At 45.2% G+C, this 27,946-nt stretch overlaps 1 protein-coding gene across 4 annotated transcripts; it reads left to right on the top strand.

Annotated features, from left to right (window-relative positions):
* The first annotated feature begins 1,267 nt into the window (after positions 1-1,267).
* On the top strand, positions 1,268-27,703 carry SLC35C1 (solute carrier family 35 member C1). Of its 4 annotated transcripts, none has more exons than XM_048486730.1 (3): positions 1,268-1,386; positions 24,111-24,652; positions 25,986-27,703. In XM_048486730.1, exons 2-3 carry the CDS (start codon positions 24,142-24,144, stop codon positions 26,543-26,545), a joined length of 1,071 nt encoding a protein of 356 aa, XP_048342687.1. In that variant the 5' UTR covers positions 1,268-1,386; positions 24,111-24,141; the 3' UTR covers positions 26,546-27,703. The 4 variants fall into 4 exon arrangements, with proteins under 4 accessions (XP_048342687.1, XP_048342688.1, XP_048342686.1 ...); XM_048486731.1 differs by lacking the exon at positions 1,268-1,386 and adding an exon at positions 9,368-9,383; XM_048486729.1 differs by lacking the exon at positions 1,268-1,386 and adding an exon at positions 23,284-23,555.
* Positions 27,704-27,946: the final 243 nt, after the last annotated feature.

Raw genomic sequence — 27,946 nt, forward strand, 5'->3', positions numbered from 1 at the left:
TTCCATCCTGAAAGCTATTTCTTGGTCAAATTATTGTTACAATACACTATGATAGGGCTCAGGAAGGGTTTTTTATATTAGCCTAGTCAGGTGATCATTGAATGTGTGTAGGAAGTGATGTTGAAATCAGGGAGAGCAAGTGTAACACCCTCCTCACCCCAAAATATAATATGTGCATTGGGGTTGCCAGCTATGGATTGAGATTTTGGGGTTGGAGGCTGAAGAAGGCAGAGCCATAGCAAGGGGGAACTGGGCCCAAGACACGTGTGTGCCCTGCACCCCTACCACCCTGCACTACGCCCCCACCCACCCCCGCCACGCCCTGGAATGCTTCTGCCACGCCCCCACACTGGCGCACGCCTGGTGTATCACACACCCCACCCCGCCCAGCCACCTTGGTGCTACTCCACTGGGTTTAGGGAGGGGAGGACTGCAATGGCGTATGATGCCATCGAGTCCACCTTTCGAAGCAGCCAGTTTCTCTAAGGAAACTGATTTCTGCCAGCTAGAAATCAGCTGTAATGGTGGGAGATATCCAGGCACCACCTGGAGGTTGGCGACTCTAATGTGCATTCAGCGATCATCTGAATATGTGGAAAGTACAGGAAACATGCCAGGAAAGGAGCAGGCATTCTTGGATGAACCACCCTGTGCTCATCCCAGCCTCTCCCAGCAGGAGAGGCTGCACAGAATATTACTGATGGTAATGGATTGCCAGGTTGTTGCAGGTCTCGGCTGTCATCATCACACAAGTGCTATGTTACTCTAAACAACACTGTGCTGGTGTTTGCAGCAAATTAATTTCTATCTTGCTGGCTCACATACTCTTTATGCTACTCTGCCTCCAAAAACTCTCAAAGCCATAGAGGCTGTGGGGATCATTTCATCCAAGGGAAACAGAGATGAAATCATCAGGGGACTCAGATAGTGCAGCCAGGAAGCCTGTTATAGGCCTCGTAAATAAAAGCCAGCATTGGCTACAGGCACTGCAGGGCTTTATAGGCCCATAAAGCACCCCAAGCTGCCAGTGAGGATGAAGGGGAGGGTGGGAAATCTAATTTCACAGGATTTAAAGCAGGTAAGAGAGATATAAATGTGTGTTTTTAATAGTAATTAATGCCACCATTCAGGAGCACTTAGGCCTCCGGTTTGAGATCTTCCAAGGGTCTGAGTGATAAATCACAAGGCACCTCCTTGCCCGAAGCACTCTGGGAGAGGAAGTGCTTCTTGTTCACTTAATCTTCAGTGTAGCACAGTATTGAGTTCCCGGTGGGAGCAGCAGCCGAGGCACCTGGTGTCTTTTGAACAGGAAACAGTATGGCTCCACAGCCTCTATATTTATTGATGATTTCTGCTGTCTTGTGCAACTGAGAAAATTCAGTGACGGTAAGCTATTTACAGATGAAAGGCTGCAGGTGCTTCTGACAAAGGTTATTCCTTTCTGGCCCATGAGCTCCGTGGAATTTCCTAGTTTGGTGTGTGTTTCTGTGACCTGGTGTATGTATGCTACGCCTAGTAACTAATAGGATTACTAAACCAAACTGCGCAAAGATAGGAATTGATCTGACTGGTAGGGTTGGCGATTCGGCTCGTCCGCATCAGCAATTCGGAACGAGCCTGGCCCAATTCGGACTGTTTTGGACCTAGCAAGGTCCGAAACAGCGGCGTCTGCATCAGGGAGGCCCCGAAACACCGTCATCCGAAACGGCGCCATTTCCGAGCCAGGCCTGAGCCGCCTGACTCGCTGTAAAAAATAACAACAAAGAGACCTTCCTCCCCCCAACAAAAAATAAAAACCTTCCCTCCCGACCCGAGTCCCCCCAACACATGGGAAAACATAGCAGTACCCTTCCTTTTGTTGCTCCAGACGCGGAAAACAGCCTCTTCCGCCCGGTATTGGTGCGGGCAGGCTTCCCTCCATTCAAAACAACTCACTCACTCATTCACACACACAGTCTAAAAGCCGACTGGAGAGAGCTCTTAAAAGCTTCCTCTCTCCCAAGCGGCACCGTGCTTGCTTCCTCCTCCTTCAAATAAATCCTGGCACTCCACCCACCCTCCATCCCACTTCCTTGCTTCCCAGCTTCCCTCCCCAATGACGGCACCCTGGTAAAACCCTTGTTGCTTCCTCCTCCTTCAAATAAATCCGGCGCCCACCCACCCTCCATCCCACTCGTGTTTCCACAGCTTCCTCCCTAAACCCCTTGTTGCTTCCTCACTCCTTCAAATAAATCCGGGCACTCCACCCTCCATCCCACTCGTTGGCTGTCCCAGCTTCCTCCCCAAGCGGCTTCGTGCTTGCTTCCTCCTCCTTCAAATAATCCGGCTTACACCACCCCTCCATCCCACTCATGGCCAACTTCCCTCCCCAATGACGCCCTGCAAACCCTTGTTGCTTCCTCCTCCTTCAAATAAATCCGGCACCCACCCACCCTCCATCCCACTCGTGCTTCCCAGCTTCCCTCCCCAAACGGCACCCTGCAAACCCTTGTTGCCTCCCCCTCCTTCAAATAAATCCGGCACCCCCCCTCCATTCCATTCCGTTGTACCAGCTTCCCTCCCCAAGCGGCTCCTTTGTTTGGCTTCGCCTTCTCCTTCAAATAAATCCAGCACCCACTCCACCCTCCCATCCCCACTCGTTGGCTTCCTCTAGCTTCCCTCCCCAAACGGCACCCTACAAACCCTTGTTTGCTTCCTGCTCCTTTCCAAATAAATCCAGCACCACCCACCCCTCCATCCTGCACTCTGTTGGCTTCCTCTAGCTTCCCCCCCCAAACGGCACCCTGCAAACCCTTGTTGCTTCCTGCTCCTTCAAATAAATCCGGCACCCACCCTCCATCCCACTCGTGCTTCCCAGCTTCCCTCCCCAAACGGCACCCTGCAAACCCTTGTTGCTTCCTGCTCCTTCAAATAAATCCAGCACCCACCCTCCATCCCACTCGTGCTTCCCAGCTTCCCTCCCCAAACGGCACCCTGCAAACCCTTGTTGCTTCCTCCTCCTTCAAATAAATCCGGCACCCACCCTCCATCCCACTCGTGCTTCCCAGCTTCCCTCCCCAAACGGCACCCTTGTTGCTTCCTCCTCCTTCAAATAAATCCAGCACCCACCCTCCATCCCACTCGTGCTTCCCAGCTTCCCTCCCCAAACGGCACCCTGCTTGCTTCCTCCTCCTTCAAATAAATCCAGCACCCACCCTCCATCCCACTTGTGCTTCCTCCCTTCCCTTCTGGCTTGGAAAATGTTCCTTGGCCGCTTAAACCAAGGGTTTCCTATCAAAACTGTAAGCAGGGTAACTGATTCTCAAGGGCCTTTGATTGCGTAAGCAAAGATGGTCCCCCCCTGTCATCATGGACTGGTCTAGCTTCTCTTTCCAAAAATTCAGCATAGGCCGGTTTGGAAAAAGCTTGTCAAAAAAGGAGCTGGCTGCAAAGTTGAGAGTTAGACAGTGCTGTCAGCCGGGCCCCAACTAACCATGGCATTCATTTTGAGAGGAGGGAAGCTTGTGCTGAAAAGGAAGCAAGTGAGAAAGATCAGCCAGGCATGGAAAGCGGTGGGATCAGGAAGACTGCGCTTCTACCCCCACCCACTTTGAGTATACCCAAGTCTTCTCCCCCATCTTCTTCCAGGAGTACCAAACAGTTTTTTCGAGGTGCCATCTGCACTTGCTGTCATGATGAAGAAATAAAACCTTTTGTGAGAAGTGCAGGGCTGGCTCTCCAAATCCAAACCACCCTTTTTTCTCCTACACTACCTCCCTAGACAGCCAGGAACTCCTTTGCCAAGTAGCCAACCGAAGTGAGCTAAATACATGTCCTATACTCCACAGGGCAGTGAGACTACCAGGCTACCATTGCAAGGGAGCAGCAGAGGGGAGGGAGGATTCCTATCCTGATGAGGGAGGGAAGATATTAAGCTACCTGAGCCTGCCACCAGGTTTTTTTTAAGGCTGAGGACTACTACTTATTGTCTAAACCCTAGCTGCCCTAGAACTGTAGGAGATCATGGGAGTGAGGGAAAGATCAGCTGCCACCATCCACTGGTAAAAAAAAAAACAGTCACAAGGGGAATCAGAAAATGTTCCTTATAACAGCCAACATTGACAAAGGGTCTTTCCCATGCCAAGAACACCTTGAGAATCCTCTTAAAGCTGAATGGCTGAAGCCTACGGCTAATAAACAATTTCTGGCATTTGTAAAAAAAATATTCCACCTTACCACCATTCACTAATTGAATTGAATTGACTTACAGTCAACTGGACTTTTATCAGAGGATGCCAGCACAGGAATAAGGAATTAGAGAGCCTGCGTGGTATAGTGGTTAAGAGCAGGTGGATTCTAATCTGGAGAACTGGATTTGATTCCCCACTCCTCCATCTAGTGAACCAGATGTGTTCCTGCACTCCTACATTCCTGCTGGTTGACCTTGGGTTAGTCACAGTTCTTTGGAACTCTCTCAGCCCCACCTACTTCACAAAGTGTCTGCTGTGGGGACAGGAAGGGAAAGGAGCTTGTAAGCCCCTTTGAGTCTCCTTACAGGTGGCCAGGTTTGTGGGTCTCCCACCTGTAGTTTACAGGAGCTGTGTGTGGGAGCAGGGGAGGTCTTGCTCCTATTGTTTCAGATGCATCTGTGGCTGACATCCTCAGAGGTGCTTGAAGGTGGCCTAAGGAGCCACCAGGAGCAAGAGGGCTGTGTGCCCACTTGCAACCAGTTCTTGGAAGTGTTTTGGGAGTTCTGTGCTGTGTGGCCGGGGTCTGGTAGCTGTTGCTCCCCTCGCTTGGCCTGCATGTGTAGGTGGCTGGCATCTTCAGAGGTGCTTGAAGGTGTCTTGGGAAGGGGAAGGTCTGTGTGTGGTGTTTGTGAGATTCTTTGTTCTACATCTACACAATCCATTGCTGTCAATTGGGAATTTCTGGGGGTGCCTGCAGGGGGCGCATTCTTAAGGCTAGCAGCACCAAACTTTCAGGGTATCATCTGGAGACTGTCCTGATGACGCCCTCCAGGTTTGGTGAAGTTTGGATCATGGGGGCCAAAGTTATGGACTCCCAAAGAGGGTGCCCCTAAACCCTATTGTTTCCAATGGGAGCTAATAGAAAATAATGGCTACCCTTTTGAGAGTCCATAACTTTGGCCCCCATGATCCAAACTTCACCAAACTTGGGGGCGTCATCAAGACAGTCTCCAGATGATACCCTGAAAGTTTGGTGCTGCTAGCTTTAAAAATTCTGGTTTGTGTTTTTCATCCCTCCTCCACATGAAGCCTGCTGGAGTGAGTGAGCGGTGAAAAACACAAACCAGAATTTTTAAAGCTAGCAGCACCAAACTTTCAGGGTATCATCTGGAGACTGTCCTGATGATGCCCCCCAAGTTTGGTGAAGTTTGGATCATGGGGGCCAAAGTTATGGACTCCCAAAGCGGTAGCCACTATTTTCTATTAGCTCCCATTGGAAACAATAGGGGATAGGGGCACCCACTTTGAGGGTCCATAACTTTGGCCCCCATGATCCAAACTTCACCAAACTTGGGAGGGTGTCATCAGGAAAGTTTCCAGATGATAGCCTGAAAGTTTGGTGCTGCTAGCCTTAAGAATGCGCCCCCTGCAGGCACCCCCAGAAATTCTCCATTGACAGCAATGGATTGTGTAAATGTAGAACAAAGAATCTTGGACAAATTTCTGAGGGTGCCTGCAGGGGGCGCATTTTTTGCCATATTGGCACCAAACTTTCAGGATATCATCAGGAGACTGTCCTTATGCTACCCCCCAAGTTTGGTGAAGTTTGGTTCAGGGGGGCCAAAGTTATGGACCCTCAAAGGGGTAGCCCCATCTCCTTAGCTCCCATTGGACCCCTTTGAGGGTCCATAACTTTGGCCCCCCTGAACCAAACTTCACCAAACTTGGGAGATATCATAAGGACAGTCCCCTGATGATACCCCGAAATTTTGGTGCCAATATGTAAAAAAATGCACCCCCTGCAGGCCGAAACGTGAAAAACACCCAAAAAAATAAAAATGCACCCAAAATTCCCAGATTTTCCCACAGATTCGGCCCAGTCCGAACCTGCAAGGTTCGGAATTCGGCCAATCCGAACCCATTGATCCGAATCTGGGCCGAATCCGAATTGGAACGAATCTGGCTGGTATTGACCAACCCTACTGACTGGGCCATTGTATTCAAACTGATTTGTGTGATTCTTTTAGCCAATCACAGCTGTTTTTATCATGGTATGATGACTTTTACCTCTTCTGAACTGGTTATATTACAACAGCAAAATGAGTGGAACTAAGTGCAGGTTAGGTTGTACCATTCAACTGCAACCACTTGAAAACTGCTGCAGTTTCAACTGAGTACCAAAATTTGAATAAGGGTGAGCTTACCATTGGGAGTGCAAGGTTGCCCTCTGGGCTGGCCCGCCCATGGATGGCAATTGGTGGGAGACCCATGTGGGAGAGCACTTCCTTAATGAAATACTGACATTTCTGGATGTGATGTCTTGTTGCACCAGAAGTAATGTCATCCTAACACCTGTGATTTCTGCCCATTCCCTCCACACACACTTTTCTCCCACCACCTTGCTGAGTGGCAGTGGCAAGGAGCAGGCGAGTTGGCTTTCCTATTGCCTTGTATGATGAACAACCTCCCACCCTGTACACTCTGGGGTTAAACTGCTACATAATGGAGCAGTGAGAGCTAAAAATCAGGGTGCAATCAGCATGATTCCATGTCAATACTTCCATCTGTGTATCTCAGAAATACTATTGCCCTGCCATGCAATACCCTAGGAAATTCCCAACTCTCTAATGTTTTCACCATTGTGATGGTGATGGACAGCTGACCACATATGCCTTTTACCAGTGAAAACACTGGTTGACAGGGGGTTCAAAAGAGTTCTACTGTTGACCTAAGGGAGTGGTAGTCAAGACTGGTAGTTAGGAAGGAAGGTAGAAGGAGTAGAGAAGGAAAGGAGTGAAGGATTGAGGAGAATCCTGAAATAGGGAAGTGAAACAGATAGTTCTTGCCTGAGAGAGATAGCTCCTAAGAAAAGGGGTAATCTCTATAATGTATTTTAAAAAGGGAAACCTGTGTGTTTGTTCCTGCCTCCACTGACTTTAGATATGTTTAGATATGTTGTGTCAAATAAGCTTATGCTTGTTAAAACTAAGGAGTGACAGCCAAGTGATCTCTCTCAACAGTTACAACACCTATGGGTAGAACAATACACCTACATTCTTGTGACAATTTATTGTATATAGTTATATGAAGTTTTCCTTATGCGTGTTGCCTTTTCACCTGCCAAATTTTAAACTGAAACCTCCCTGACAGTCTGACTTGACCATTTCCCCATAAGAGTGAAATAAAACAGTTTATGTGTTATGAATCAATATCAGCTTCTTGTGTGCCATCTTTACACATATAACAATGAAGGGGTTTTTCAGTTTCTCAGCTTCCTAGACTGGGTCAGAATATATCTACATACGCTTTAACATCTGGGGGAGGGGGGACAGACAGTGAAACAAAGAAGAACAAAAGAGTCACTCAGTTAAGTGACAAGGGAAAATCGTCCTTGGAGCAGTTTGCCCAAGAAGGTCAGGAACGCTCCCACGCTCCTGGTTCTCCACAAACTATGTAAAACTGAACTATTCAAAACTGAACTGAACTATTTTCTGCAAAGATAATTGAATTTCACTGTATAAAATGGTTTTACAAACTTGCTTGGACAAATTATTTGGGTCCCATTTTATCCATTGCACCAACACCCTCTGTGTAATCTGTCTTGAGTCCCTGTGAGAAAGACAAACTATAAATAAATATAAAAATAAAGCATGTATGCAACTAGAAGTGATGACCTGGCCTCACATGATTCCAGTTTGTAGAACTATCCGCTCTCCCCGCCCCCCCCCCCCAACACTTAAGAGGGGTGAATATTCAAGAGAACAATTCCGCTTGGCCTGAGCCAGGTTTTGTGGGACCCTTGGCAAAATGCTTACCAGTGCCCCTTTACTATGCTACCACATGATAAAGCATAAGCATAAGCATTTTATTGTCATTGTGCACGCACAACGAAATTTACAGCCGCATTCCTCGATGCACACAATTTCAGACTCATACATCATACTCATACAATTTCATACAATACATCATACTCATACAATTTCTTACTCATACCCCATCCTCACTTTCCCCTTCCTCCACCCATCCCTACACAGCCCCAAACACATCAACACGATGGCACACAAGAAGCTCTAGAATAGAAGCTGTCTCTAAGCCTCTTTGTCCTAGATTTGATAGTCCTGTATCGCCCACCAGATGGTAGCAGTTCAAAAAGAGAGTGTGCTGGATGAGACGGGTCCCTCAGAATATTTTGGGCTTTTTTTAGGCTTCAGGAATTATAGAGTTCTTCCAAGGAGGAGAGAGGGCAGCCGATAATCCTTTGTGCAGTAGTGATCACCCTTTGGAGCGCCTTCCTATCTGCCACTGTGCAACTGGAGAACCATACACAGATGCAGTAGGTTAAGGAAACAAACAAGTTGTACATTCATGCATTCACACCTGAGCTGTATCTAGAATGTCTGGATCCTTGTATTACCAATGGTACTTAGCATTTGGTACCTAGAGATATAAATATGGTACCGAGAAAGGGGAAGACCTTTCTTAAACCAAGAAAACAACATTATTTGTAATTAAGGAGTAAGCAGAAGAAGGAGAAAAACAGACAATTCTCTGGCAAGAAGAGAATCTGCACACACATTCCCTGTGTTTGGTTGCATAAGTGTAATATGGATGGGGAAGAAAGAGGATTGGTGGGAAAGAGATGGAGACCAAGTGTGAAAGAAGTGCATGTTGGAGACAGTTTGGCCTGACAAGTGCCATAGGTAGAATGTTGCAGCAGGAGGGCAAAAAGGTTTGTGAAGCTGTGAATCTGACAAAGCAAAGTGACGGTGCGGCGGAAACAAGAGGGGGGAAGAGGTCACAGAGAAATGAGTGGCTGAAGCTGTCAGCCTTCCATATTCAGATTGCAGCAGGCATGTGGTAGGCAGACATGTAATGGGGGGCAGGGGATTCAAGCCCCAATCTCTCCTGGGGGGTGGAGGAAGAGTACCCACCCTGATAGAATTACAGCTTTGCTGCGTGGAAGTATATTAAGCTTAATTTTGAAGCTTTTGTGGCAGCAGTGGTAGTGGGAGCAGTAGTGGGGGGAGAAAAGTGGCCCACATTTCCCCCACCAAAAAAAGCCTCTGGTTGTTTTAAAATTAAGATTAACTTACTTTCAAGTGCTATGACTGGGAGGAGATTGGGAATGGAGACAAGGCCAGGGAAAGACTGCCCTCCCTGGCCTGTCCCGGACCCCAGACTCCTCCTGCTGACTGTAACACTCTTCACCTGGAAGTAAGTTAAGCTTAATTTTAAAGCAACCAGAGGCTTTTTTTGTTGAAGGGGGGGAATGGGTGACATTTCCTGCTGCCTGCCTTCCTGCTATTGCTGCTGAAACTCTCTCTTCCTCCCCCTTCTTCACTTCCCCCCTCCTTTCTCTCTGGATGGAGAATACTACTGAGTAGTAAGTAGTGTGTGCAAACACAGTCTTGGGGTTCAGATGAACAGTAAACTGAATATGAGCCATCAGTGTGATGCAACAAAAGGAAGCTAATGCAATCTTGGGGTAAATCAACAGGGGAATAATATTCAGTTCCCAAGAGGTTGAAGGGACACAATTTGAGGGCTTGTTGCAGGTGCCATTTTCTGTAGACCTGGTGATGGTAGGGAAATTAAGTGTTGAGCTATGCAGGAGAAAGAAAACTGGCTTGACAAAGACAATTTGTCAGAAATGAATAAGGGAAAACAGAGCATTTTGCTGAGAGAGAGTGGAAAGATGAAGGAAGTATTAACAGAAAGTAATACTCTGTCTTGTCTTAATAAGCACGTGTTGTCAAAAAGCACAGGTCTGGAAGAGGCTCTCTGGGTCAACTTGTCTCTTTCAGAAGGTGCGGGGGTCCTGATTTTCATGGCATTTTTTCTTGACCAGATCCCTTTCAATCATTCACTGACACCCCCCTTCCCCCCACCCCCCAAAACAGAGACCGGAATAGGAAAATTGTTCTCCTTCTTGACTGAGGAATCTCCTTCACACAGCTTAAGGCAGGAATCCCCAGTGAGGGAAGTGTGGATGCTATGATGCCCACCACCATTTTTTCTGGTGCCTGCCAAGAATATTTAGGAAGTGGGTGTGGCCAGGGGGGCTTTCACCCAAGAAGGTTTCTGATTGACTATTCGAGATTTGATTGGCTGTGCAGATTTTTTAAAATGTTGCTTTGGCAGCAGCTGTCACCACAGCACAAGGATCTACACTGTGTTACTGAAATTAAGCTAAGGCGATCATTCTGTGACTGGCCCTTCCTCCTGTGGCAATCATTTTATGGCAGCCATTTAGTTGCTGGGCCCACCACACTGTGTCAGAATTTCAAATATGCCCAGAGGCTCAGAAAAGCCAGCCCTTCTTTAAAGTTATTAAATGAACTGTGCAAAGGAACTCAGCTTTTCCTGGCACTACCTACACCAGTTCCCAGCACAGACCACAGGTCACCTGCTGAGCCTCCCCTGCTCAAAATCAACACTGATGTACAGGCAAGATCCTTGGACTGAAGAAGGAGGAGGAGGAGGAGGAGTTTGGAGACTCAAAGGGGCTTACAATCTCCTTGCCCTACCCCCCTCACAACAAATACCCTGTGAGGTGGGTGGGGCTGAGAGAGTTCAGAAGAACTGTGACTAGCCCAAGGTCACCCAGCTGGCGTGTGTGGGAGTGCACAGGCTAGTCTGAATTCCCCAGATAAGCCTCCACAGCTCAGGCGGCAGAGCAGGGAATCAAACCCGGTTCCTCCAGATTAGATACACGAGCTCTTAACCTCCTACGCCACTGCTGCTCCTAGAGGAGTTTCCCCCACCCCCCGCTTAGGATGCTTTGATTGTTGAGGTTCAGTCCCAATAATCATCATGATTAGCAATATAAAAACTGGAAAGAAGCAGATCAGATGCAATCACAATTTTTCATGACACGATGGTATCCTTTTTCTGCTGTTGTAATTTAAATTTTACACAATAATGTGCATCCAGCCACAATACTCTTCATGATGAAAAATAAAATACAAAGGAGCAGAAGGGAATGCATAATTGGACAACTGTGAGCAGAGTTGGATGTTTTGCTGCTGGTGGTCTTGTTCCAATCATGGAAAGCAAGAACCTTTAAGGTTGTCATAATCCAGGAGCCCTAGCTATGCACGCAACTTACCTGTTGTTTTAAAACAGCCCAGGAATCAGCCAGAGGCAATAATTCCTGCACTGGAGGAAGAGATGTCATATTTTCACTGGACAATTTCAGCACCAAATCAAAAAGGGCAACGTAACGGCATACCAAAAGAAAACAAGCTAATGTGTTATGCAGGCATGTCCTCTGATAGGATTCCCTGAATTACTGCTAGGATCAGTTCCCCAGTCAAGCCACTCTGGTCGCTACTTACGGCACACAGCGAGGAAGGCATCGAATCACCACAGGTGATTAATGTTTCCTCTTGAACCTGAACCAACACTGGGCAGATCCAATCCAAGCTTAGTTTAGACCCCAGCAGTAGCAGCACAGGAAAACGCAATGGGTGTCCCTTCCTTGAGAAACTGAAATACCTTTAACCTGGCCTGATGACAAAGGACTTTGTCAGGTCACTGTCTTAACTTCAGTTCCTCATCTGAAGATTGTGAATAATATAACTGTCGTCTATTTGACAGATTATCATATGAATGAAAATGGGATCAAAATGGTAAAGTGCAATGTCTGTTAATGGTACCATACATAAACAAATACTGACTATTTATCCATAGGGCTGTGTTCAGCACTTCCTGCTGCATGGTTCTTGAAAAATAGCCCCATGCAGATAATAAAAAATGGCTGGTATAGTGAAATCCCAAAGTGATCCTTGTAGTTCTGTCCCATTTTTTGTTCTATTGTTACTAATATACAAAATTCTTTAACTATAGAAAACCTATAAGGGGTGGAACACACTAACTACAATTCTGACAAAATCAGGACTATACTACCTAGATGAAGTTCTGGAGTGGATGCAGGTTAATGAAGCTTTTGTTCAATAAGATCAAAGTTCTACTACGGAGTAGAAGGTCTTATTTGAGACTTAAAGTATTACCCATTTTGGTCGGGTTGCACTTCCCTTGAGATCCATAGTTTGGGAGTGTTCTTGGACCCAGATCAACCGCTGTTTATAGTGGCTGTGACCAGGAGTACCTGTTAACAGCTTTCACTGATAAGCGGCGCACTTTCCTGAGCAGAAAAGGTCCAGCCACAGTTGTACATGCTCTGCTAACATCTAGATCAGGTTTCTGCAGTGTGCTGGGAAGTGCAGACTGCATCTGAAAAGTGTTTGGAAATTTCAATTGATACAGAAAGCTGCAACCAGGATGATGACCGGAGTGTGTTGTAGGGAAGGGACCATCATTCCAATGGGACAAGCAAACTTGAAGGAGTGGCTTACTTCCTTATCTGACCACTATGATCATTTTTCAAGGCACCATCTTCTGCCAGAGAATGAAGACTGTTTTGTTTCATTTTGTTTTGGTCTTTCCTCAATGATCCCTTCCCCCTTCCCCCATGCCCCTGCTCTCTGTTTTAATGTTTGTTTTTGAGTTGTTATGGAGAGAGAGACATGTACAGATATTTTAATTTTGGTTTTAACTTGTTTTATATTGTTTTGTTTTTAGTTGTTTGTCATCTTGGTGGCCCTGATTGAGCTTAAAGATAGGATATGAATCTTGTAAATAAATTAGATATTTATATCACCCACTGGGTGCTGTTTGGGAGAATCTATAGCTGAAGCTGTAGGAACCTTTACCAGTCAGAGGGTGAGATAGACCAGCTGTATGTCTGACACAGGCCGTATATACTGGAGAAATCATAGACAGACAGGAATTATATTAATTCACAAGCAATCTTCCACTGATAACTGAACCCAATGTCTCACTAATGGCTATGTCCTCTATTTTCAAGTATTTAAGCCAGCAAAACTTGTTATTAGGAATGTTTAGGGCAACTCTTCTAGTTTTGCTCATAGCAGCCAGGACAACAGAACTCTACTGATAATTAAAACTGTAGAGGAACACCTTTTAAATACAGTTATCCCTTCCACATCATGACTTTCCTCCATCACAGTTTTGATATATCACTGGTCAGCATAAGAAATTAAATGGAATTTAGGGGGAGTTTTGCAGAAGCCATAGATGACATGCAAAGGTCAGCAGACCACACAGAAAAAGTTTAGAAACTCAGAAATGCATAAAATATATGTATAGTATTGTATAATACCAACATACTTTATCTTTGAATACTATAAATATACACAATTTCTTTTCTTTAAGTTAACATAAAAGAAAAAGAAACATTCAGACTTATTCGCTAGCACAAAGGAAGTGCCAAAAAATTTTACATGGATTTTCAGATTGCAAGGGCCGCAGTGCCCCTAACCCCATTGATGTTGTCATGCCCCCACAGAGGCTTTTGTTAGTTCCCCATTAAGCTTCAGTTTCCCCATAGTTAGCATGGTTTTAGTTCATTGTTAAGTCTTTTAAGCGAGGGAATTTTAGTTAGCCCCTGTCCCTTTAAGACATTTCCCAATAGGCAGTCTTCCTTTTTCACCCAGCAATCCTCTGTTTTAGCCAGGCAGTCAGAGTGAGGTGCCAAGGGTAGTTGGAAACTGGAATATTCGTGATGTACATAGTAGTATATGGGGATATATAGAGCACAAGTTAAGTTTAACAGCAGTTAGAACCAGTCAAAGACCAAGAGAACTGAAAGGAAGCAAGACACAGTGGACTTTCTTGAAAGCAGCCAAGAGAAGACACAGTCTACAGCTTCAAATCTGATCAAGACAAGCAAGTACTCTGATTTAGATAGACCCAAGGGAGGAGTTAGGGTCTTGATTTTCTTAAGTAATAAACCTGTTGTTCAACTGTTGAACCTGGCTTGTGTCTCCCCCATTCTGTCCTAGCCAAGTACAGGGCACCAAAAACAGATTCACTTGGGGGGCAGAACAGATGTGCAAGGGGTAACTGTGTTTTCAGCTCTTCATTGCACTTGTGAAAGTTTCAACTCCACTCTTCACACCTTATTTTCTAGAAGTTATGTCCTCAAGCTCCTTTCAGACTGTGAGTGAATGTGGTCAACATGTGTTTTGCAAACTTATTTCATACAAGTAGACTTGTAAAGAAGTCAGAGCTGGTGACTCTAAGTTAATTATGCTTAATTTCAAACCTACTCTTCTTGTTGCATAATGTGTGAAATAGCAATTAGAATCCTGGTAGAAGACAGTTGACAGAATTCCATTTGTGGAAGCAGAACCTGTTCCTTTGATATGCTGCTTTCTGAAGATATACCTTTTGCTGCCCTCTAGTGTGGTTGTCTGATTACAACACCATATTTCATTTTCCAGCTCCCTATCTCCATAACTGTTTACACACTGCGTGTATTAATCTTTATTAATCAGTTCTATGTAGTACTTTCATGCAAGTAGTGCTGTGTGAGTGTTATTTCAGTCTACAGTGCATAATTCCTCTGTTGCTATTTGGCAAATATTTAGCACCAGTTGTGCAGAATAGATGCAGCGCTGGTAAAACAGCCGCTTAAGCGACAGAACTGATCTTCATGAAAAGACCCACTACTAAAACTAATAATCATCAGAGTATATTACAAGTAACACATAATGGGAATGACACTCTGCTAGGCCCACACAACCTATGTCCCATCTGTATGAATAACACCTTGTGAGCCATGTATGGTGGCCACCAAAGGCATATCATCTCTTTTTTCTGCTCCCTGTCTGACAATATAAAAACAATGATATATGTTGCAGCGCAGTCACCACCACTGTTCCACCTGGCACCCACCCACCCTCCCTACTGCTGTCCAGGAGCTACAACAACTACCCATCCTTGTTCCTCAGACATCTTGAAACACAGCATAGCAACCTGCATTTAGATTGTGAGGCTCCAGGGAGCCCCATGAGGCTCTATGGGGAACTTGCCCAGCTGTGCTTTGAAACGAACAAAGAAGAAATGAAGGAGCATTAGCTGCTCTGGTTCCTGTGGAGGCAAGGGTGGTGGAGCACCAAGGGCAGTGAGGGCAAAACGACGGCGGCAGAGGAGGAGGTGGAGGCTGCTGCATCCCAAAATCTACCACCTGAGGCCACTGCCTCACCTTGGCTCGTTAGAATTCCAGCACAGAGTAGCAGTGTCACATGTGGCTGTGTCTGGCTTAGTGGATCACAAATAGCAAAGGCCTGCACTAATCTACTACATACACACAAGTATCAACTATTCCAGCAACTTGCATGCAGCAGGAAGGCTGTGCTTGAACTAGCAAACATAGACACAGAATCTAAAATAGCATCAGCACCAAGGATGTAGGAGGGGGGGTTCCCGGGTTTAAGCCTCCCCCATTACATGTCAGAACCCCCCCCCCCCCCCCGTTTGTGGGTTTTTTGGTATTTTAAATGTTTTTCAGTTTTTGGCCTGCAGGGGGCGCAATTCTTAGGATAGCAGCACCAAAATTTCAGGGATTGTTTGGGAGACTCTCCTGATGATACCACCCAAGTTAGGTGATGTTTGGTTCAGGGGGCCCAATATGGACTCCCAAAGGGGGTGCCCCATCCAGCCATTGTTTTCAATGGGAGCTAATAGCAGATGAGGGCTACACCTTTGAGGGTCCATAGCTTTGGACCCCCTGAACCACACTTCCCCAAACCTGGGTGGTACCATCAGGAGAGTCTCCTACAGATACCCTGAAAGTTTGGTGTTGCTAGATTAACAATTGCACCCCTGACAGCAGGCACCTCCCACAAATTTCCCCAGATTCTCCTTTTAAATCCACCCCTTCGGCATGGATTTAAAGGGAGGATCTGAGGTCCCCAGTTTAAACATTGAAAGTGATGCTGTTTAAGGGTGGGGGATAATCCACCCCCAAACAGCATCCCTTTCAATGTTGTTTTAACTGGGGACCCCAGATTCTCCCTTTAAGATGGATTTAAAAGTAGAATCTGGGCTTCCTAGTTTAAATACTATTGAAAGTGAGGCTGTTTGGGGGTGGATTCCAGCATCACAGCGGCTGCCAGGAGGGGGGGGGGTGCAAAACTCAGACTTTGCACTGGGCTCCATTTTCCCTGGCTATGCCTCTGCCCAGAGTGCAGGGCAGAAGGGACTGCCGGCTGAGAGCCCAGCCGGTGGGGGTGAGTGGGCGGGCGGGGCAGGGGAGTCTGCCATCCCTGCCTTGGAGAGCTGCTTTTATAAACATTGAGGGTGGGGGCGGGGCTTGGGGAGGCGTGACCACACCCCCAGGGGTGGGTGGGGGCATGGCCCCTCCCCCCAAACCTACCCCATTAAAAATCTATACCAACGTCCTGATCAGCACAGATCTAATTATTCCATTAATCTAAAATGCGGGAATAACAAAAAGACATGGTGTTCCAAAGCAAAAGATTTTAAATATCCAGATAAAGATAGATATACATACTAGGCATTAAAACATTTCCATTGTTCCACCTTGCATTTTGGTCCACATTAAATACTCAATTGTTCATATCAGTGCTAGTTATCATACTTGCTCGCATCTGAGAATAGAAGGTGGTATTCTCAGCTAGCATCCTTCAATACAGTTGGTTAACTAATCTTACTTGAACACACAGCTGCTGCAAACTGAGAGTAAGAGTGTATCCTAAAATCTTTTTCTTTGTCTCAGTAAATGAAAATTGGAGGGGGGGTTCTCTCGTTAGAAGAGAGTTTGAGTAAGTCTACAGTCTTAAGGCAAGCTGAGTCCACTGCACATTTACTCTAAATTGTGTCCCACTGAGTTCTGTGGAAGTGATTTCCAAGTAAGCATGCATGATAGGGCTATAGGCCAAAAAAAAGTACACTGCATCATATGCATAACTGTTTGGCTCATGCTTCTGGTGAAGGGAGCTCTGTCTCACAAAAACTTATGGTAGAATAAAATGTTTTGCTCTCTGTGGTGCTACTGGCAAATCCTGATTCATTTTGCATCACTTTGTGGTAATATATGGAACGTGAGCTGTGCTGCAAGCTGAAAGAAACATCAAGTCATCTATGCCCAGACACTGCACCCCATATTCTCAACATGCCAGTTTGGTTGAATGAACTGGCCTTAAGCCAATTGAAAAAAAGGAAATCAACAGTTGTAAGGTAAATCAAGGGCCAGAATAATGTTACTAGCACACGGATATCATTGCTACCTAATGGTACAAGCTACATGTTATGTTGGTGTTTGTGACTGGATCAAGCTACATGTTATGTTGGTGTTTGTGATTGGGTCTCCTAATGTGTATTTCAACTTTTAAAAATACCCAGGGGCTCTTTGTCAGTGAATTTCTAGTCTATCTTTCTATTCATACAATGCTTCAAGATATGAATCAGGGCCACCACACTAAATCATGGTTTTAACTCTTTCTTCCATACTATTTTCCTTAATAGAAATTGGCCCTTGCAACTCCCAAGCTGCTATTAGCTCCAGTAGAGGAAAAAACTGGTAAAGTACATGTGTCTGGGGGGTTTGGGGTTTTTTTTTTTTTGCTAAGGCTGGTAGCTGTTGGAAGGATTCCTAAGGTGAAATGGCACAGGACAAAGAACTAAATTCCTTTGCTGTAAAGCCACAGCTCTGATCCAATCTTTGCCTCTCCCAAAGTTTTAATTTTAAGTACATTCCTGGGACCTGATTACACATCCCTTTTCCCTGATAATGTGCTGCCTGGACTAAATTCGCAAGCTGTGTACTTTAAATTGTTGTGCTTCTGTACTTTCCTATTCTCTTCCACCTTTACATCACAAAATTGACTAAAACTCCATAACAACATAATTCTAGCAATCATCTCACTACCAGAACCACTTGTTTTAAAACAATCCTGACAAGACAGTGATAAATAACTGTGCATGAAACAACCCTTTGTTTGTTGAGGAGACACAAGGAGATGAGATACAAAAAGTCTTTCCATTATCTAACTAGTATAGTTAGATCATGCTAATTAAGCAAAAGCACAATAGATGGAATTCAGTGACAGATGTGAAAGTTGCATACAACAATAATACTATTGTAAGGAATGTGGTTTTTCAGCTTCTCTGAAAGGTACAGATCGAATGCAAAATGTATCTAACCCCTAATTCTAAGGCCAGTTATGCACTTCTGGTCTCCTTTACATTCCCCTTCAGGTTTGATTCTCTGTTACGCAAACATTTCCCTCTCTTTGACAGTTACCCCGCCTTCAGATCACAGAATCTCCACAGTTTCTGAAAGCTCTGAAACTGTTATTTTTCCACTCCCTTCGCAGGGAAAGTGAAGGAGATGAGCAGGCATTTAATTTTCTACAGGTTTTCTTGCTCGTCCTTGCCTTCCCCTGACCACACTGCAATTGTTCCTCCCACTAGTTAGGCCACCATTTCAGAAAGATCAGGGTTTTTTTTAAAAAAAATCACCCTAAAGGTCTATTGCTGAAGGAACAGACCCAGTGAGATTGCCAAGATATTGACATGATCTAGCAAACTAATGCTACATCAAAGAGCAGAAAAAAAGGCTGCAGGCAACTTCCCCAAATGGAGGTTGCATAGAAACAACAATGAAGCAGCAGGTGGGCAAAATGGCAGGCCAGCTTGCCTAAGGACGCTTTGCAGGAGGAAAAATCCCTATGCAACCCAAAAACTATGGGAAAACTCTACTGCAAAGCAAACAGTTGCAGGGTAAGTTGTGCATGCATAAATGGCCTAAATGTTTGTTCTAGGGCTCTTTTTGTGAAGCCAATCAAACACTGCCCATTGTACCATTTATCACAGCAGTATAATGTAATGGTTAAGAGTGTGAATGACATGTTGTAAGCTCCTGGACCCCACCCTGCTGTAGGGTGCCATAAGTGGCCCAGGAAACAGGAACTGACATGAAAACAAGACACTGCTCCATACAAAATGGAGTTTTTCCAGAGACTTTGGGCCTTCGACTTGTGTGTCAAATGATAGGGTGAGGGGAGAAGTTGGAGGCTGTACTTTTCCCATGGCACAAGGTGTGCCTGACTGAACAATGGGGCTAGCTAATCTCCATTGTCTGATGGCAAAGTGATTTAATCAGTGTTTCAAGATGACCATTATTTATTCTATCACAGTAATTGTTCAGTACTCAGGTTAAAAACTTGCACCTATCCCAGCACTCATTTGCACTTATCACAGCCATTAATTAGTAATTGGGAGAATAGTCCAGGCATTCTCTTAGTTCCTGACAGCTGATCAAGCGTCTTATTGTTGGAACCCTGAAAAAGCAACCAATGCATTGCTTCTGGCCTTCCTAGTTTCCCTCAAACTGCCTCAAGACCCATTTCTGACTATAAATATTACTCCTGTGGCCATTCATAGTGTGGGCTCCTTTCCCCTTCTGGTTATGGATTTTGTTGGACCCCCTCCTCTACTGGACCGGTAAATATCACCCATACCTGAAACCCTATCCAACTCCTCCATTTCTCTCTTAGTTAGTTCTTGTATACTTGTGTGTGCATGCACGCGTGCGTGCGTGCATGTTTAGTGCTTGAAAATATATTCCTTGTTTTTCATTATTTTATTAATAAAACTCAATTGTTAATTTCAATGGCCTGCTCATTTAAGAGATTTCAACAAAACCATCCCCATAAACACAGATTATAGATCTTATTACCCCTAGCAGACCTGTCTCCAAAATTAACTTTCCCACTAAAATCAGAAGACAGACCACTCTGGTTCCATTCTCACCTCTACATTGTCAGTGGGGGCCAAAGCCAACCCCTGCCACAGACACACACACATGCACCCATGTGCAAACCTTTCCCCGCAACATGAGGCTGATAGTACTACACATTATACAGATTTTAAGGATTCCTGATATATAAAGTGTTTTTTGCACTTAGAAAAAAGCACTACAAAATCTAATTTTAGAGAAGCTGGTTGAATTATGGGTATCTATTGCCCTTATAATTTTCCACAGCAGAAATGAAGATGGCTCACAAAAAAACCCACTTCAACCACCCTTCAGAACCTCCATCTGTCTTATGTTCATCTTTTCTCAGCCTTTGGGTGTGTGTGCATCTCCACATAGTTTGCAACATAATCCTCTATATGCTTACCCAAACATAGACTTTGGGGGCTTCAAAATAAGTATCCATAGAGCTGCAGCATCTAGCAGATATCTGTTACATTTGATGACGATATAAGTGAAATCACCAACCTCTGGTTTTGTTCATTTGTGAGAGGGCTGCTTTCAGTCATATAGGCTACAAATGCATAGGTATTTTTTGCAAAAGTTTATGTAGTACAAAGGAGCCATAGCTACAGTATAGTTTATATCTGAGGCACATGCAGCCCTTATTTCACTGATTCACAATTCCCTTGTGCAGAACAGTAAGTTGCTGGAATAGCTCCAAGCTATGCCAGAAGTAACATCTCCCCCAATATCAATTATTACCTTGATGCTACAGCTTGTGTAACTGAGAAGCTACCTGTTTGATATCATGATGACTTCTTGTCATTTATCCCCTAAATAAGGCACTCCATAATAAGCATGCTTACTAATTGACGTCTGTGTCCTATTTTACCATGTGAGGCACAAATGTGACAAATCTGTTTAGCATTTCAGTAGTGTGATGCTCTGAGAAAAGGATTATATGTAACTATTGTGGTTGGGTAGTCATGGATGCTTAGAAATTAGAAAGTTGGACTATAGCAAGCACAGCCCTGTGCTCTGCCATACCCATAATCCCATTTTCTTTTATTGATACAGCTTAAACTTGATCTTGCACTTTAGATCCTGTTCCTCCCTCCACTTCCCAAGTCCTTAAATGCTTACACATCTTCTTTTTGATAGAAAAAAATACACTGAACATGTGCATTTAGGGGGGAAATATACACTGAACATGTGCAGGGGGGAAATGGGGAGCGCTTCCATTAGCCTAGCATCATTAAAAGTCATAACATTCAGTGGGATTTACTTACAGCAAAGCATGCATAGGATAGCAAACTAACATTTCTAAATGAAGTTATTCACTTCTAAATCCATTGACATCAGTGGTCTTCGAAAGGTGTAACCCTGCTAAGGAGAGCAGGGTAATTAATACTAATGGACAAACAAGGGGAAAATAAACAGCTAACATAAATGTGTGCTCTGGACCAGAAGATGGCAGCATACAGCTTGCGAGGAGTGCACAACAGCAGCCTCATACACATTTGTGCTGTCTGCTGACTTTTGTTAAAATTCTGAAATAGGTAATAGCTCTTCTGAAAAGCCTGGATACGACAGTAATAACAAAAGCCAACAATATAATAAAAAGGAGGTGAGAGGATTAAGACTAAGCCCTTAAGATCATAAGTGGCTATTTGACTTAAATGGCTGGAAGGATGTGACCATAGTGACCATCAGGATGCCCCCTGTATCTCTGACAATCAGAATGCAGAAATGAGCATCTGGCAATGGAATTATCTACATAGCCTCCTGTTCTATGCACTCCTGGGAGAAGTGAAGCACTGGTCACTTGGAGTGCATAATCAAGATCCTTACCACTTTGTCCCACTCACAGACAGGAGATGATTAAAGGATGGATCACTTCTCCTAATCCAGTGATGGTGAACCTATGGCACAGGTGCCAGAGGTGGCACTCAGAGCCCTCTCTGTGGGCACGTGCAAACAGCCCCCCCCCCCCCCCGCACACATCTAGGCTGGCCTGGGCCACTGGGCTCGATTATTAGCATTAAACCTAAGACCTAGTTTTGGGGAAGCACTATAGGTAACCCTGTTAAGCACTGTTAAACCCCACTGATTTTCATGCAAAGAACTAAAGCGTGATCCTTTACCTGGGAGTAAGCTCGGTTGCTGGCAATGTGGCTTGCTTCTGAGTAAACCCTCCTAGGGTCGTGATTCACCCGTTCGAAGAGTTGCATGGTTGCTTCAAAGCAAAGCCAACAGCTACCACCAAGCTTACTCCCGAGTAACACACACCTCGGAGCCAACCATTTTTTCTTAACTGAAACCTCAGTATTCAGGTTAAATTGCCGTGTTAGCACTTTGCGATAAATAAGTGGGTTTTGGGTTGCAGTTTGGGCGCTCGGTTTCAAAAAGGTTCGCCATCACTGTCCTAATCTGTCACTGCACACAAATTACTGAAATTCCCCAACAGCATCATTTATTTATTTATTAAAATATTTACAACATGTCCTTCCTTGCAGTACAGAAAAGATTGAACAGTGGCATGCAATAACAGTTGAGAAACACTTCTAGTTGGAAGCCAGAATAAAATATCAAATTCAAATCTCTTGCAGATGTATGATAAACTGTGGTAAAACAGGGTTACTCCTGATTGACCAAATGCTACATATGAATCTGCCTTCTTCTATGAGAATTTTCACTGATCCGTGTAGAACATAGGTGTCAAACTCGCAGCCCTCCAGATGTTATGGACTACAGTTCCCATCATCCCCTGCCAGCATGATGCTGGCAGGGGATGATGGAAACTGTAGTCCATAACATCTGGAGGGGCGTGAGTTTGACACCTGTGGTGTAGAATCATGCTGTGGTTAAAAATTTTCTCTGGTAATCACTAAATGCCTGGATCCAAGGTCACCAGGCCATGCCTGGAGATCCGAGTCCACTTACTGCCAATCCCAGTTTGATACCCTAATTCCTATTCCACGCTTTAAGTCGGTAAACTATAATCTCTATTGCTTTGCCAAATGGTGATGAAATCTTACCACACAATTGCATCTATTCCAAAGAAAGGGAATTGGAAAGTTATCCTCAATTCTTAATAGGGCGATGTAGCTGGTCAAATTATTACAGGTACACTGGTGATAAATTACCACTCTAAGTGGTTGTCTGTATTCATTCCAAGTTATCTGTAACCTTACTCAGAAGTGACGTAAGGGAGTCAATGTGTGCTAGCGGTTGTGAATATTAAACCAGCTTTTCTTGATTAACAGACACCATTTCGAGTTGTTGGCACAACAGTCAACGTTGCTACTTCGCATAGTTCATTACTACTTTGCATAGCTCTCCATTGTCCTGAGGGGTACAGATTTTCTGGCTTTCTTTTCTCCTGAGCCAACATTTTCTTATTTGTTCTGATATGCTCCTGCATGATTTAATCAGGACACGAATTTCACACAAAGACCTGAACACGCGAAAACTAGAATTCCTGGACCTTGAACTGCCTGAAATTCCCTCTGTTCGAATCCCAGTCCCCGGGGTGGGAACAGACGCTGCTCCTTGCTGCTCGGTGGTAGTAGAATGAAGCAGGTCGGCCTATTCTTGGCATGGTCTTGCAGTGGCAGGGCAAAACTGTGCCTCGCGGCCGCCGCAGAGGGAATTAACAAGTCAGCTGTGTACAGAAGGAATCTGTGTCGCGTTTCCCGTTGTGGGGCGGTCTCGAGGGGAGAATAAGGAAGCGAAGAGCCTGGTAGTGCGGGTCACTGTTAAAGGAGGAAGAAGACGAGCCTCCGGCTGCCCAGGTGAGCGACCCCCTCCAGAGAGCGGTCCACTAGAAGGAGACACACACATCGGGAGGACCCGGCTCCTTTAAGCAGACCAAGCCCCTAAAAGCATGATGCGTCTGCGCAACCGGAGCTAAGTGCAGGAACTGGTGGGAGAAAGAGGAAGTGAGGAATGGGGCTTCGCTCCTGCGATCGGGGTCGAGGGCTGAGCTTGGCAGTCAGAGCACGGCCTTCGTTGCCTGGGGGCTCTTCCCCATGTCTGTTCCACGCGTGTAACTTTGGAAGCAAATCCCATTGATTGCAACGGGCCTTGAAGCCAAGAAAAGTCAGCGTCAGATCGCAGCTTTCGCTTATTCGCTAACATTGCAGATCCTGGAAGGAGTGCTCTGTGTATGTGCTTGTGTGTGTGTGTGTGTGTGTGTGTGTGCGTGCGTGCGCGCGCGCGCTTGCACAAAGTGAGAGTGAGATCTTGCTTTGCATGGCGGTGACCTGAGCGGCACCTTCTGCGAGTGAGTATTGACAAGCTACTTCCTGCTTCTCTTCTCCCCCCCCCCCCCTTTCCATGATGAACAGGATCCAGCTGAAGCGATCCGGGATCCTTAAGATGGCCCTCAGCGGCATCTCGGACCCCCTGCTCCAGGAGGAAGAGGGGGAGAGTGGTAGCAGGCAGTCTTCTTTCCTGCTCAGAGCTGTGCAAATTGCCACGGTGGTCTCTCTGTACTGGTTTATCTCCATCACCATGGTTTTCCTCAATAAGTACCTGTTGGGCAGCCCCACGCTGCGCCTCGACGCCCCTCTTTTTGTCACATTTTACCAGTGCCTTATCACCGTCCTCATCTGTAAGCTGTTGAGCCTTCTGGCCTCCTTCTGCCCACCGAGCTATCTGGACTTCCCTTCCATCCGCATGGACCTCAAGGTGTCCCGCAGTGTCTTACCCCTCTCTGTGGTTTTTATTGGCATGATTACTTTCAATAACCTGTGTCTCAAATATGTCGGCGTGGCTTTCTACAATGTGGGCCGATCCCTCACCACTGTCTTCAACGTGCTGCTTTCTTACCTGCTGCTGAAGCAAACCACTTCCCTTTATGCGCTTTTGACCTGTGGGGTGATCATAGGTGAGTAAAAATATCTCTGATGCTTTGGGACAAAGGTTCTTTTTGTAGACACCCTGTGCAATACATCTTTATAGTTATGGAGGGTGATCAGAGAGATTGAAAATGGCTGCTTCCCAATTTTCATGAATATGCACGAAACTTGATTTTTAATAGGTGGTGCAGATTTGAAGTAATTTATAAGTATGAAATGTTATCCGCTGCCAGTCATCAGAAGGGCAAACTAAGGAACAAATTGTATTTTGAAGAGGTAAAAAGGCCTGGAATATCTGATGAGTAAACTGTATATGAGATGTTCCTATCAAATTCAAATAGTCATACGATAACTGGGCTAGAAAAGTAACAGACGGAAGGGTATCAGATGAGAGCACTGCTTTTCACACACATGAAACTGCCTTATACAAAATCAGACTGTTGGTCCAGCAAGGTCAGTATTGTATATTCAGACTGGCAGTGGTGCTGCTGGGTGTTTCACATCACCAACTGCCTGATTCTTTTAACTGGAGATACTGGGAATTGAAATGAGAAGCTTCTGCATGAAAAGTAGAGGTTCCTCCACTGAACCACACCCCTTCCCAGTTGTTGTGCTAGAAGAACCGAGGTTGAGCAACTGAGAGGCATTTTTTTGTTTTAGAAAAATTTATTTCAAAAATTCAGATTACCTTTACCCAATAATGTGTGAATTTACTATGGAAGCACAGCATAGTGATTTGCACCCAGATAATATGAACTTGCATTTTAAAAAGCACTCTTACAGCCCAATCCAGATCGGGCAAGTGGGCGGGGACAGCGCCTCTCTGGTGTCTCTCCCCCCCGCCCCAGGACCTCTCCACTGTGATGGAAGCAAAAACAAAAACCGCTGGCAGAAATCCCCCATAGGGATAACAGAGATACTCAACAAAAAATGTGGTGTATCTCCAAACCTGGCTCTTTTGGTGTGTGGGAGCTGGGTGAGCAGACTAAGGTCGGCTCCACCTCCTGGCCCACCCCCAAAATGCCCCCAGACATGCTGGCATGCACAGCTTTCTGACCAGCAGGCCTGGGGAAGGATGGTGGCATCTGGGTCAGATGCCATGGAACTGCGCAGCGCCTACTTGTTCAGGTAAGTTATCCCTCTGCTGGCACATTTGCTCCTTGCGCCGATGGGGTGGGTGCTCATGCCGGTGCAAGGCTGCACTGGCTCCCCAGGTGGGTCTGCCCACTCACCGCCCCCCCCCCCAAATTGGGCTGTTAACCTCTTGTCCAACATGAAGTCTAAGAATCTGCAATTGTTTGTTATATTCTCTCATACTTTTCCAAAGTTTCCAATATGTCATCACTCTTGTTTACTTTCCAGGTGGCTTCTGGCTTGGTATAGATCAAGAGGGAGCAGAAGGTACTTTGTCATGGGCTGGCATAGTTTTTGGAATCCTGGCCAGTCTCTGCGTCTCACTGAATGCAATTTACACTAAAAAAGTCCTTCCTGCTGTGGATGGCAGCATTTGGCGACTGACTTTCTATAACAACATCAATGCCTGTGTCTTGTTCTTGCCATTCATGTTGCTCTCTGGTGACTTTCAAACTCTATACCACTTTGATAAGTTGGGAAACCTCTACTTCTGGGGCATGATGACCCTAAGTGGGCTGTTTGGATTTGCCATTGGTTATGTGACAGGGCTCCAGATAAAATTTACTAGCCCTCTAACTCACAATGTCTCTGGGACAGCCAAGGCATGTGCCCAGACAGTACTAGCTGTCTGCTACTATGAAGAAACCAAGAGCTTTTTATGGTGGACTAGCAATATGATGGTTCTAGGTGGCTCCTTTGCCTACACATGGGTGAAAGGGTTGGAAATGAAGAAGATCCAAGAAGAACCTGTTCCAAAAGCAAATGAGAAAAATGAGACTGGTGTCTAAACTAATCCAGCCTGCACCTAACTATGTGAATGTCTCATATCCAAATGTGCACGGAACTGAACCTCATTGGAAGGGACTGGGTTTGAGGCCTGCAAGGCAGGACAATTCCGTGACCTGAGAGCTGGGAGCAGAACTAAAGTCTTCCACACTTAACAAGAATTTGCAGCAGTAATCATGGTAAAAGGAGGAAGGGTGTGATATATAGGAGGTGACACGGTGGTGGTGGGATAGTCAGCTACTGTAAAGATCTCTGTGTCTACAAAGGCCCGTTTTTAAATGGCTGTTGTCCCTTGTAAGTCTCAAGGATGTATAACTGGGTTTTTCTCTTGATTAGAAGGCGTATTCTATTCAAACACCAATGAATCCTAGATGGGTTGTGGTTCTACTTTTTGGGAGTAAGTTGTCTGTGCAGGTGTATCTTTTTATTATTTGGCATCTTGCCAAACATACTGAGCAATTCAGTGTATTAAAGGGGAAGCCTTTCCTGCCAGCTAGTCTCTTGGCCAACTCGGCACATGCAAGGTTGGCTATTAACTCCTCCTGCCCCTATGGGGCATATGTTTAGCAAGAAGTATCAGGCCTCGTGTCAGTGAATGGAAATATTTGAGTGTATGAGTCAAATGAATGCTGAAGAGCATTTTAGTCAATGGCATTTTTTCCAGCAAGTTTACTTGTAGGAGGAAACCTTTCCTGTTGATTGCCTCACTCTAATAGTCCTCAGTAGAAATGAAGGCCAGTGTAAGAAGAAAGGGGCTTTGAAATTGCGATGATCTGGTTTTCTCAAAACCAATGGACAAATTCTAGCTCCAATTGAGTAATACTGTAATACAACCTGTTCCCAACTCCAAGATTAATAATGAAGTGGGAGATATCATTTGTTGACCTAACTTACTTAATGCACAATGAAGGAAGCAAAAAGTCAGCATGCCTTTGTTCTCAGAACAATAGGTTTCAGGTTGTTGTCTTTTGTTCTTTTAAAAAAATTTCTCCTTTGCTGAGTGCGTTGCCAAGGGCTCCAAGAGCCCAAATCTGATTGGACCCACTTGCTACCTTGGCTAGATATTTTGGCAGCAGGAGTAGATTCTCTCCAACCCAACCCAATTTTGACTTACTTTGCTGATTTGTCATTGTTAAACTTTAATAAAAGTATGATTTCTATTTGTGAGCGGCTTGATTTGTAGTAGTAGTAGTAGTGGGAAGTAGAGCAGAGGACTCTGGTGGCTGTGGTAAGAAATACTGGATAAAGAGTGAGAGGGGGGCATGTAGAGTGGCCCTTGTGACCCATTTCCTAGATTAAATCCTGCTCTCTTCTGGACCGCTTGAGGCACCTGATGGCCGATGTCAGCATCTATATAAACAATGGGATAATTGTTTATATGACTTTGATCTGAAAGCTAGGCT

This window comes from Sphaerodactylus townsendi, linkage group LG02 (assembly GCF_021028975.2).
Source record: "Sphaerodactylus townsendi isolate TG3544 linkage group LG02, MPM_Stown_v2.3, whole genome shotgun sequence".
Classification (NCBI taxonomy): Eukaryota; Metazoa; Chordata; class Lepidosauria; order Squamata; family Sphaerodactylidae; genus Sphaerodactylus; species Sphaerodactylus townsendi.

Coding starts and splice junctions, on each gene's coding strand:
- SLC35C1 (XM_048486728.1), top strand. CDS start 24,100: ATGATGAACAGGATCCAGCTGAAGCGATCCGGGATCCTTAAGATGGCC. Junction 24,653..25,985: donor GACCTGTGGGGTGATCATAG/GTGAGTAAAAAT, acceptor TTTACTTTCCAG/GTGGCTTCTGGCTTGGTATA.